Genomic DNA, 12,495 nt, shown 5'->3' with positions numbered 1-12,495 from the left:
TAGAGATTCTTGCTCTACTCCATATATCATCCTGTTAAGTAAAACCCCATTAATCTAAGGATGATTTAACTATGGCTGAGAAACAAATATTACATAGTTTTAAAGTCTTTCAAAATCTTCCTACGCAAAATTTGGCAAAAACATTTAAAAAATCAACTTGGTTTCTTTTTCTGTCTAAAATAAAAGGCTCAGAACAATGTCATAAGGGGTCTGAAAACAGTACACTTTGCACTTGGTTGAGCAGTGACTGACTTTCAGCCCAAAAACTCAGTGTTGCAGTTGTGCTCAGGTCAGAGGTGTCTCTATGTGAAACCTGTCCAGCAAATACCCCGTGTGAATGCGAGAGTTTGGCCAGCTCCCAAAGAGCTAGACTAATTTTACCACCCTTCCTTCCACTTCAGATGGCTGGTTTCTACCAGATTCATCAGCAAGCATTGGACAAAACTCACTACACACTCCAGTAAGCCAGCCACATTTCTAAGTAGTGTTTTGTTAATCTTTTTCTATGACAGGTTTTAACACGTCTGGCACATTCCTTACAAAATGCAGCACTCTCTCCTTCCCTCTTCCTCCTTAACAAGCTGTCTCCCAGAGTCACTTTGGGAGGATGAAGGGGGAGGAGCTTATTAGCCTCAGCCCACTTCCTGTCTCTGCCTACTGCTGGTCTCAGCGATTTTCTTTTTACCACTAGTGATTAATTTTTCTCTAGTCCTGCTCACACCTATTTTTTCTCACAGTAATCTAACATGTGACAGAAGAGGGAACTCATCATCTGAAAAGAGATGAGGACGTTTTCCCATTCTTATCAAAGCAAAGTCATCACTCACAGAATTTCTTAAATAAATCCTTCCTTTCAGTTCCTGGGTAACAGGTTTCTATTTATTTAAATCAACCCATATTGAAATAACAATACAAAAATAATAGTTCCTGAGATGCTCCATGTGGATATGGGACTTTTTTTACCCTAGAATTCTCATCTGACTGAAAAAGCTCACTTCGTGAGGTAGAACTTTAGCTGTGTGGGCTAGTCACCAGCCTCTCTGAGCTACATCTGTGAACTGGGCTAACGACCATCTTACAGGGTTGCCAGGAAGGTTAAATGAAGTGGTATTTATAAAACAGCCAATGTGTGGTCATAGCAGGGGCTCCATAAAAGGCCGCTCCTCTTTCTCGCCAACTTCCTCTGCCTTTAAGACCGAAACCAAAAAATATTTGATTTTAGATCACCATCAACTTGGGGAACAAAGTGAGACTAAGAGTCTTGTGAGGTCCATTGTTGTTTTATAATAATATAAGACTGACTTATTTAACAAACTCAGATATCAGAGTCCAAATAATTTTACAAAGAGATACACAGGACAAGGAGATGGGGTGTGTTAGGAACTAAATGACTTTCAGGAGCTTTAAATATGCTACTTCATTTAATGTACACTGAACAGCTTAGGTTTTCTTAGCCTGAATTTACAGATACAAGCAAAGCTCAGGGACTTAAGTGACTTGCCCACAGCTCCTTAACTAGCAGAGCACAGCCTGTCTGACTTGGACCACTGTGCCCTTATCACGTTTTCTTTCTAACCCTTCCTGCCGACGACAGTGAAGTCATCTCACCCCAAACCACGACCGCACATACTTTCTCTGCTGTGCATGAAAGTTCACTCTCAGCCTCCGCCAGCAGTCGGTCGGCCTCCCTGAGCTCCGCTCGACGTTTCAGGAGGGTCTTCTCGATGCACTCAATTTCATCTACGATGTTGTCATGGTGTCTGAGTGATTTTTCTACTTCTAATTCATCCATAAGACTCTCAACATCTCCATCAATGAAGTCCCTAAAAAATTATATATGCACACATCAAGAGATTTAAAATGTGATAATATACACGCTTGTAGCCTGGTAAAAAGATATAGTGATTTTTCCAATTTTATATGAGAAGGGATAGGACAGACAGCTACCCCTGATAATGTTCAAGATCTATGTTCACCTTCTTATTCAACATGATTATTACTATTGACAGTAAGTGTATAACATGTTAATGTATGATGCAGTGGTTTTCTCCTATTAAATATAAAGATTACTTATATTTTTTTGTCAGCACTTGGTCAAGACAATGCTGACACTTCCATTCTTATGTGGTATAAAAGTAAGGCAAAATACTGCCACAGTAATCATCTGTTCTCTCAAAACTATCCTTCAAGGCCCAGCTCACTGGCTGCCCTAAAGACTACCTCAGCTGCTGCTAGACTAAATTATGGTGACGATATGTGACAATTCAGAAAGCTTAACACAGGATCTGGTACGTCAAGGCTGAAGTCAAAATTACTTGCAAATGGGACTGTCTAGGACAGAAAAACACAAAGACAAATTCATCAGCATATTAACAGATTCTTTCTCTTTAAATGAGGGCATACAGATGATTTTTACTTTCATCTTTGAACACTTTTTGTGGTTTCCAAATTTCCTAAAATGATCATTTCTTATACTTTTATAACTAGGATGTTGTTATCCCACTGCCCTATGTATCCCTTTCAAAAAGCTTCACCTCCTCCCCAACATGCACACCTACAAAAATGATATAAGCATCCCCCAGACCCTCAAACACCCAGCCCCAGTCTTCTCTCAGTCTGGCCTCCGCTTGCTTTTCTCTGTCTGGTCTATTAGTCTCTCTTGTGTTTGCTTCTAGAAGGCAGAGACCATACCTCACTCACCTGTGTCCTCCACAGGTCTCCCCACAACCCTGGTACCTAAGCCAGTCTGGCTTCAGCGACAAACACTGGGGAACTGTCATAACTCATGGTCCACTGCAGAACATGGGCTTCTCCACAGCACACCCAAGAGCAGATACCACGTTCGTTAATGGCGCCTGTGCCAGATGCTGGAGCAGAGAGAGGGAGGCTCGGCTACCGCCCTCCTGGGTGTCTTACAATTACGGTGTGAACGGCACTGTGCCAAAGTCGCCAACCGCAAATTGTGGGAGCCTGAGAAAGCTTTTGTGTAAGAGGGGACCCCTGACCTTCATCTGGAGACACACTGGAGTCAGGCAGGGGACAGGTCGAGAAGCCATTTCAGAGGACAGTATGTGCAAAGCTAGGGAGGCAGGAGAAAACGTGGTGCTTGGGGAAACCACAGCAAAGTACAGAGGGCTAGAATGAACACTGTGCAGGAGAGAAGGATTAAAAAGGAGGGGCAGAGTTACTGTGCAGGATTAAAAAGGAGGGGCAGATGTAACTGCCCTCTCGGAGGGCAGTATATATTCTGATGGGAATGAAAGTCACACGGCAGAGTGCCACGGTCAGGTCTGTAGCCATGTGGCGGGTAGCATGGACAAAAAGAGACTAGACCTGGAAGGCCAGGGTGGAAGCTATTACAATGACCTAAGATGAGAATGATTCGAGGCCAGGGCAGCGGAGAAGAAAGAAGAGGGCCAGTGTGAGCACTCTCTGTGTGTAGAGACAGAAGGACTTGGAGAACAGCTGGGTGCCTGGGGGAGTGACAGAAGGAAGGAGGTAAGGACACCTGGAGTGTTTTCAGCCAGGGGAGCTGGGCAGGGTGGTTGTGCCATTCTCCAAGGAGAGCTGACCTGGATTACTGGCCAAGAACTTAGACTTGCACTGTCCACTCCTGTCATCACCATGTGGCTATTAAATTAATTTAAATTAATTTCTGTTCCTCAGTTCCATCAGCCACATTTCAAGTGCTCAACAGCCACATGTGCACAGGGGCTACTGTTTGGGCAGTACAGGTCTAGAACATTCCAAAGATCACAGAAAGTTCTACTGGACAACACTGACTTAGGTTACCTTAATGAACTAATATTATATTCAACCGAATTATTAAAATAAATGGCTAATAATTACTTTCGCTGTTGATGTTTCTGGATGATTCTATGTAATTCTTCTACTTCATGCTCTAAGTCTCTCTTCTCTTGTAAAAGATCATCAATATTACTACGTAGTTCTTCCATTTCTTTCTCAGACTGCCGCTTGGATACTCTCATCCATGGTTCCCGTTTCTTTGATTTTAAATGCTGCAGTATGTCTTCCAATCTAGAAACTTCATTCTCCTAAACCAAGAAAAAAAATGCAATACTGAAACGTCACGATGTTTCCCCTTTTTCCTGCCAAACACTGAAATTAACTGTGGTTAAAGTGGTATCTATGACCTCAAAGTGGTGGTAGCTTACAAGATTTCAGCAGGAAAAGAAAAATTAAGTCAAGCCAATTTCTTCACATGCCCGAGATGAAACTGACAGACCAAGAGAGCCTATAACCCTTCCATCAGTCCAGCTGTGGTTTAGAAACATTCACCAAGCACCTCTGACGGGTCGCCTCTGGCTCTGGAGCTCAGCACCCAACAGAAGACACAGAGGCCCCTCCCTCCTCTGGGCACATGGGAGGGGAGCTGACTGAGAAGGCCACCTGAAGGAAGAGGCGTGCTGCCTGGGACTTGACTAAGAAATGAAATGGGAAAGAACTAAGCGGAAGAAATAACGTGCAGATGTGGGGAGGTGTATATACAGGTGCACCTGAGTAACTACAGAAACAGTCGGGGGCTGGTGGAGGGTAAAAGAACCAGCTGCGGAACCAACAGGACCGCTATCAACACAGCGTGCACCGAAAACGGTAAGGTAACGCAACTACCATTGTACCCATTTAAATGTCTGCAGTTCCTGGGCAACCAGTCTGACCTATTAAAACGGGCTGGTGGCTAGACACCCAGGTGTCCTTGCCCTTTATTTTCCTCTCAATCCACTGACAGGAAAAGGAAAAAATAAAGAGCTCCCGGTGCCTTGAGTTTGAAGGAGGTGTTTATAACACATTTTATTTCTTTAGAACCAAAACTGTAAAGTGAGCCAGTGATTAGGAAGTAATCAATCATTTCTTGGAATCTACACTAGGGGAAAAATAGGAATACAATAAAAGTTTACAGTTAAATCGAATACAGCGCCTACAGATAAAGAAATGTTACGCAGTCATTAAAATACTGCTTAAAAACACTTGCAAAGCCCTGGGAGAAATGCTTGTAACATTGAGTGGGAAGAACTGAGTACAAAATTATGTGCACAGTAAGATAAGAACTATGAAAAGAAAGAATAATCATTAATCTCACCACCCAGAGATAATTCCCACCAAAGCCTTGCTGTGTGCTGCTCAGACATGTGTTTACACGTAAGCACATACGTGTGTGTGCGCACACACAAACATAAATATGTATGTGTACAAGAACAAGCACGAGTGTGTGATTACACCTACTCATACACATTAATATAGTACTTGTCAATAGAAAAATATACAAGCTTTTTCAGATACAATCTACTCATAAGTAGGTCAACTCGTTAAGTGTACAGCCTTATTCAGCCTCCCATGGAAGCAGTGTGGATAGGGGCCTCATGTCTCTCTACTTACTAAGTGGTGGTGTTCTGGAACATTGCAATGCAGCACACCCATAGGGATGAGGGGGATGGAGAAGTTGGGGGGTGGAGGCCCATATACGATGGGGGCCCCAGCAGGAGGCGGGCCATAAACGACAGTGCCAGGGGTGAGAGGTCGGCTATTGTTGGGCAGAGGAGGAGGTGGCGCATACAGGGCCATGCCCTGGGGAACAGGAGAGCCGTCGGGGAACACGGTGTACATCATGTATCCAGGAGGAGGCACAAAAGGGCGGTCCTCTTGGTCATCCAGCTCGCTTTCTTCCTGGCTGTCTCCTCCACTGTCTGCATCTTGAAAGAAACAGAAGAGCGTTTCAGCCCCATTGCTTACTAGGCAAACAAGTTTAGCAGAGAACAGCAGCATTCAGGACAGGATACCAAAGATGTGAAAATAAAATTCTGTGAATGAGGTCAAAAGCAGTTTGAAAGGGAGATCAAAACAGGGATTCAAATTACTTTCATTAGCTGAACTTGAGTTTTTTCTTGTGCCTATCTGTTGGTTTGGTTTTTTCTATCTTCATTCATTCATTCATTCATTCATTCATTCATTCATTCAGCAAGCCTTTGGGTGCCTGCTTCAGGCTACATAAAGGACCAGCAAAGAAGTGCTGTGAGATCCCACAGCCCCAGTAGTTACCACTATCCTGACACACAGCCTCTCTGGTGTTGGCTCACTGACCTGTTATCATTGACGGCAGAGATCCTAGCACACAGCAGGCACTCAATTGCTCCTGAATGAACAAATTCTCAGAAGGCAATATCCCCATTTTACAGACTAACAGTCTCAGAGCAGCTAAATAATTTGCCTAGGATGACACAGCTATGTAGTGAAGGCGGCAGGACTGACTCGCCCCCATGGGGCTCTGGGAGACAGACATTTAGCACTTCATTTCAGTTGAGCTAATTAATGCCATGATACAAGGATGGAAGCTGCCATGACCCCGGAGCACAGGCGAAGATGCTGCTCAGTCCACCTGGGTAAGGAAGAAGGGAGGGGAGGGGTCCATAAAAGGAGTGCTGTCTGAGGACCTGGGTCTTGTTGAGTAGGAACAGGTTTGGGCAAGAAAAGAAGAAGCAGGACACTCCAAACAGAGGGTTTAAAACATGGAGGTTTGAGAAACATGGCAAAGGTGTGGCTGACAGGTGGGAGAGTGATGGGAGCTGAGACTAAAGGTCACTGGCCAAGACCAGATCACAGAGCGCCTTGCAGAGCAAGCTAAGGAGTTTGGATGGTGTCTTATAGATTTCAGGGAACCAATAAAAAGCTATTACACAGGTACGAGAAATACAACTTCCTTTATGTGATTTAACTTACCTCTATTTGAAAATGACTTATGTAACCCACTCCTGATGGGAGAATAAACCCAGTATCCTGAAGCAGGTGGGGGTGCACTGCCTTCCTTCCCATCCTGCCGTGGTTTTCTAATGGGAGTCGAGGCTGTGTGCTTTAGGCTGACACCAGAGTCCTTGGTGGCCTGGGAACTACGGCTGGAGACCTAAAGTAAATAACAGCAGAGCACACTATGTCTTGCAAATAAAATGGCCAATATGGAGAAATGTCAAAGTCTAGAGCAAAGTTGAAAAAGAACTGGTTTCTTTTCACACATCATAATTCTCACTGTTCACAGAGTGGGACATGATCACATGGTCATGTAAACTGCACAGGTGCCAGCCTGCCTTCTCCCGTACTCATCTTCCCTTATGGTTTCTCTTCTTCTGCCTTCTCCTTGATGGCCCAGCAACCAAGACCAAGGAAATTAGAAGTCTTCGAGGCAATCTGGGGATATTAGTCTCCTGCTATCCTGGGAGCCTGGCATGGCTTTCAAGCTCTACTCTGTCAGCCTCCCTCCTCCTTGCCAGTCGTAGGTCTATCCTCCAAACCCTTGTCCAGCTCAGGCTTACAATGTTTTGCTCTAGCCTACACGGCTTCCACCTGCAGCCTGGGTTGTGCCAAGGACGTCTGGTTTCCTTTAGATTTCTGGGAGGAGGATCTCAGATTGTGCTCTTGGGGGCTGTGATTAAGTCTACACGGCCCTGGGATCCTAGCATGTCAGGGCTGCTTCTCCTGACTGCTGCTGTCAGCTGATTCTAACAGGATGTCACCCAGCCGCCGCCCCCCCAACCCCCGCTTTGAATGAGAACCACTTACTCTCCTTCCTTCCCACAAGCCCCAGGCTGCAAGCCCCGACCATTTTGCTCCCTGAATATCCCTCAGTCTCATCTCTTCTCCAACTCCGCTGCTCCAGCTCTGGCTTCTTCTAACCTTCATCTGAATGAGCTCAAACAACCCACACAGAGTTCACCCACTGCAAGTCTAGCCTTCTCACTCTGCCTGACTATTCTTCTTCAAGTACAGCTCTGATCATAGTACGTGCAACCACAGTTTCCCAAGACCTGCATAATTAAATGCAAGGGGTTTTGGGACCCTTTTTTTTAAAAAAAAGCACGACCCCAATCTATGTTTCCAGCTTCACCTGTCATTGTTCCCCTCCAACCCTCCAGCCCCGTAAGGCTACCTGCCATGGGTAAGCCACTTCTCCTCTTCCCTGCAGGCTGCTCCTCCCTCCTGAAAGTCCATCCCTCGAGGCTTGCTAAGTACTGACTTCACGCCCCTGCTTGTGAAACCTTCTTTCCTAAACATCCTCATGAGATGAATCTGTAACACCTCTCTGCGACTAGAGCGCACAGGTCTAGTCTGTTGTCACATGCCTGTCACTGTTTTGGGATTACACTGGTGTGCCTGTCTTCCTCACCAGCCCACGAGCTCTCTGAGGTATCATGGTACCCCACCAAAGCCTAGCACTTGACTTAAACCTCAGTAAGCACTGAATGAATGTTTGTTAAGATGAAATAAAATTAAGGTACCTATTTTTCTGTCTGAGCCTCTGTATAATTCAACAGCCATTTTCAACACTCTCTGGGCTCAAATTACTTTATCCCCTTACGGGATCCTCATTCAAGGACCCCACAACATACCACTTGAGCATGAACAAGCAATTGCCACGTTCCTTGGGAATGTCCTATTTACATCTCACACAGTACAAATACCTATGAAGCTTGACGCATGGCTTAGCCTAGCTTTGTGGTTCTTGACACCTGATCACAGATTTGGGGAAGGGAACATTGTCACACTTTCTTCAAGAAAATTCAGTACACATTCCCAGCACTACAGACTTCCTACTTTTGATGATGATGGTGGCGGCATAAAGTACCAATAGCCTCGTCTTCTGAAAGGATCTGCCATGCTGCTGATGTAATCGTTCTGATAAGAAACTTCTCTCCGGAGCTCAGCAATTTCTTCCAAAACATTTTCAAAGCCTCCTTTGTTATCTGTAAAGGAAAGCCATTCTCTGAAGCTGGTATGAAATCATCTCCTTCCTTTCTCTCTCAAAATACAAAAGTAATTCCATGAGAGCCAGTGATTTTTATCAGTTTCTCAAAATTGCCTTTTAGCCTGTTCTTTGGTAAAAAGTTTCGTTAACACTTTTTTTTTTTTAATTGAAGTATAGTCAGTTTACAATGTTGTGTTAATTTCTGGTATATAGCATAGTGATATATATACGTATATGTAGGACCTTGTTTATTTTTGCTAACACTTTCTATAAAGACGACAGACATATCCTATTGCTGTTCATTTACAAAGTGGGCCAGAGAAATAGATTTGTAAACATTATTTTTTTTTGAAAATACAAAAATAAATCTCTTCTCTCTTTAAAATCAAGTCCCTTAATACTGCACTTAGATAAAATGTTTTTTAAATTCTTTGCTTTTACTTATTATGCTAATTATTACGGCTCTGTAAATCAAGCATGGAATTGCTCTGTTAACAGTTAAATAAATTTGCTAAAAGTAAAAAACAAACAAGATGATTTGATTCTAGAACAACTACAAAATACCACTACCAAAATCAAAGCCCAATACTTTACCAGCCCCAGTGAGGTTTAGTAAATTCCGCAGTCTTCCGATCTCTGTCCTTTGTCTCTCCATGGTCTCATTCAGTTTCTCAATTTCTAGCACCTGTGAGCTTGCTCCTCTGGTACTTACATCTACTTTCTCCATCTCAATTCGAAACTATTGAAAAATCACATATACAAAGTTGCCAATGAATATTCTTTCCCAGATGCACTTATCCTTGCAACTCGATTGCAGTTCTATGATTTTTACTTTACTAATGAGGAACTGCATTACTCCTTACATTTAAATCGTACTATGTCTGACACACAGTAGAGGATCAAGTACTGACTACTGATTGCACCTCAAAATTCTTTGAGAAGTCACCTAACAGTAATTCAGTCTTTCAGCAACTTACAAGGAGGAGGTCTCAGGGTACCAGAACTGACCTGCTCCTCTTTATCCCTGAGAAGATTCTGCAGGAGTTCAATTTCTGCTTCTGCTCGGGTCAGATCCCTGGCCGCTTGCGCTGCCTTTCTGCTGAACCTCTCCGTTTCCTGCAGCTCCTAGAAGTGACAGAAAGGCACCACTGCACTCGCAGGCCGTTCTCTTCATTTCTTTCTTCTTCTCAGACTGATTCCTGTTTTCGTCAGGTCACCTGCCTGGCTATCCCATGCACGTGTGGTGCCAAGTCCCACCTCACCTGTGCTGTTCCCATCACTTGGCAGCCCACTCCGCCCCACTGTGGGGGCCAGGTGGCAGGGTGCTGCATCAGAAAGAGCAAGGGCTAATTTCTTCCTCCCTGTTTTACAGTGTTCCACGGCTGGTGTCTCTCTGGACTCCCATGATTAGATTTTCCCTCCTGTGATCTACTATCTTAATCTCATTAGCACTTGCATCCTATAGACTGTAACTGACTTACCTCAGTCAGGAGTCATAACAACCCTGTGAAGTAACATATTATCACCTGCCTGCACAAGATGAAAAGGTTGAGATCTAGAAGGATTATACAGCAAGACCTGAAGTCAGGTGTGTATGACAGCTACCTCCCTAAGCAAATCCCTCCACTTTGAGGTAGGGAGACTATGTTTCATTGGACAGTTCCTTCAGGACTCAGTAGAGTACAGGACCCATGGCAAGGCTGTGGTGGGGGAAATAAAATCTTTAGGTCTGAAGAGAAACAGACAACTTTATGATGGTTTATAAAAGAGACAAAGTCTGTAACAAGAGATCAATAATACAGGTTGCTATGTTTTTTGACAGGAGCAGCCCAGGTGGGAAACCTGTTCTGTACCTGGGACTCACCTCTGCTCGTTCCTGGTTAATTTTCATAACGGTCCCATGAAGGGACTTAAGCTGGTCTTTGGCCACGGTGAGCTCAGCTGCAGCTAGCTTATCAGAGGCGGCCACAGCTTTCTTCAGTTTCTTCAGTTCTTTATCTAAGCCAAGAAACTGCTCCTGAGATTTGGCATCTTCAAGTTTCTTCTAAAATAAAAGAAACATTAATTAAAGCAATAAATCATGTGGTAGCAATGAATTAAGACGTAAGCTGCACGATGGCAGGGACTCTGTTCACTGTCACACACTCCCTGCCTTGAACAGTATCTGGTAGATAGTAGGTGCTCCTGAGTCATACATAAATAAAAACATCTCAAAACCGCATGATAAACTTAAAATGAAATCGGGCTTCTTATTCAAGATCCTTAGTGATCATAAAGCCATTCATTAGTTGTAAAAACATTTCTTGGCATCATCACCAAGCAATGGACCAGCCCCTTGTGACGGCTGAGTCAGGCACTGGGCATACAGTGGTAAACAAAACAGACTTGGCTGCTGCCCTCAGGGAGCCTATGAGAGACACATATCAAACAGATAACAGACAAATGTATAACTAAAATTGTGATTACTGCTATCAAGGGACAGAACAAGGTATTACGTGAGAGGCTAGCAGGGAAGGTGTAGATTGGTGGAGAGAGGGCAGTCAGGCAGAAGAACAGTGCAGGAACACGGTCCAGGAGAAGAAATGGCATGTGGGAAGGCCAGGGAAAAAGACAGAACTTGGGAATTCTCAGGAACTGAAAGCAGCAGCATGGTGAGAAAAGGAGACAGCCAAACAGGAAAATCACACGGGGCCTCATAGGCTTAGGAATTTTTTCTTTATCCCAAAAACAAAAGAAGCTGCTGGAAAGAAAAGGAGATGGGGAGGGCTGACAAGACCCTATTTGTGTTTTTGGTAGAGCATGTTGGCTGCTCTGTGGAATGGGGTCATGAGTGCAAGTGGGAGATCTGTTAGGTGGACACAGCAGTTGTCCAGAAGTGAAGGGATGGCTGGATGAGGGTGGTGGCACCGGAGAAGGAAAAAAATACAAATATTTCAGACAGATTTTGGAGGCAGACTCAGTAAGACTTGGGAACTGATGGGATCTCAGTGAAGCATGAAGCAAGTCATTGGCAGAGGCTGGGAGAAGGGCGAGGGCAGGTGTGTGGCGTGAGAAGGTATGAACACTGTAGCGTGGGAGTGAGCGCACCAGAGAAAAGGGAGTGCTGCCCGAGTGCGCTGGCAAACATTTACAGTGCGACCACTACACCTGGGAGGGCGACTGTTTTCTTCAGGAATACTTAGCCATGGGTGCAGGTCCAAAGAAAGTAGACAGCTGCAGTTTCATCATAGAAGATAAAAGGGCAAAGGATTTGAGGATATTTGGAAAAAAATAATGGTGGTAATAGTAGACCATGGAATTTAAGTTGGACAAGGAAGAAAGTAGAGACAGGAAAGCATAACAGGCAGAAAAGGTGGGGCTGATGCACTGGAATTATCAGTAAGGTTGAAAAACGATCAGCGTGAGGGTGCTGACAGGATAAGAGGTTATGATCAGAGTGGGATGTTCCAGTTTGTGACTTCAGAGGTGGTTGGTGCAATTTCTGAACTGAACAAAGTCTGGGGCATGACAATGGGAGTAGATGGCTGAGGGGGCTTGGATAAGTTCAGAGGCCTGGCATTAGAAAAATGAGGAGTTGAAAGTAATATCCCACAGATGTGTCCAACTGGGCAAGGGGTTCTGAAGGAGGCAAACTCATCCCAGTAGCATTTAAGTACCACCTAACCGACTCTGAAGTTACTCCTTACATCCCAGTTCTCTGCTTTCCATCTATCATGGTGCCCTTGTCTCGGGCCTTTGATTTG

The 12,495-nt window shown here is 44.4% G+C and overlaps 1 protein-coding gene across 8 annotated transcripts in view; it reads right to left on the bottom strand.

The window, feature by feature from the left end:
• Positions 1-12,495, bottom strand: part of CNTRL (centriolin) — a 75,754-nt gene that overhangs the window by 17,183 nt on the left and 46,076 nt on the right. For 7 of the 8 annotated variants that reach the window (XM_074362134.1, XM_074362140.1, XM_074362135.1 and 4 more), the window contains 8 exons: positions 10,617-10,796; positions 9,761-9,877; positions 9,347-9,491; positions 8,602-8,750; positions 6,736-6,916; positions 5,398-5,711; positions 3,850-4,055; positions 1,631-1,823 (listed from right to left, as the gene is read on the bottom strand). In XM_074362134.1, the coding sequence (XP_074218235.1) occupies positions 1,631-1,823; positions 3,850-4,055; positions 5,398-5,711; positions 6,736-6,916; positions 8,602-8,750; positions 9,347-9,491; positions 9,761-9,877; positions 10,617-10,796 (1,485 nt within the window). The remainder of the gene's footprint in view (positions 1-1,630; positions 1,824-3,849; positions 4,056-5,397; positions 5,712-6,735; positions 6,917-8,601; positions 8,751-9,346; positions 9,492-9,760; positions 9,878-10,616; positions 10,797-12,495) is intronic. The other variant, XM_074362137.1, reaches the window with a different exon arrangement.

Source organism: Camelus bactrianus, chromosome 4 (assembly GCF_048773025.1).
Source record: "Camelus bactrianus isolate YW-2024 breed Bactrian camel chromosome 4, ASM4877302v1, whole genome shotgun sequence".
NCBI classification, from domain to species: domain Eukaryota; kingdom Metazoa; phylum Chordata; class Mammalia; order Artiodactyla; family Camelidae; genus Camelus; species Camelus bactrianus.
This window is presented reverse-complemented; position numbering and strand designations above follow the sequence as displayed.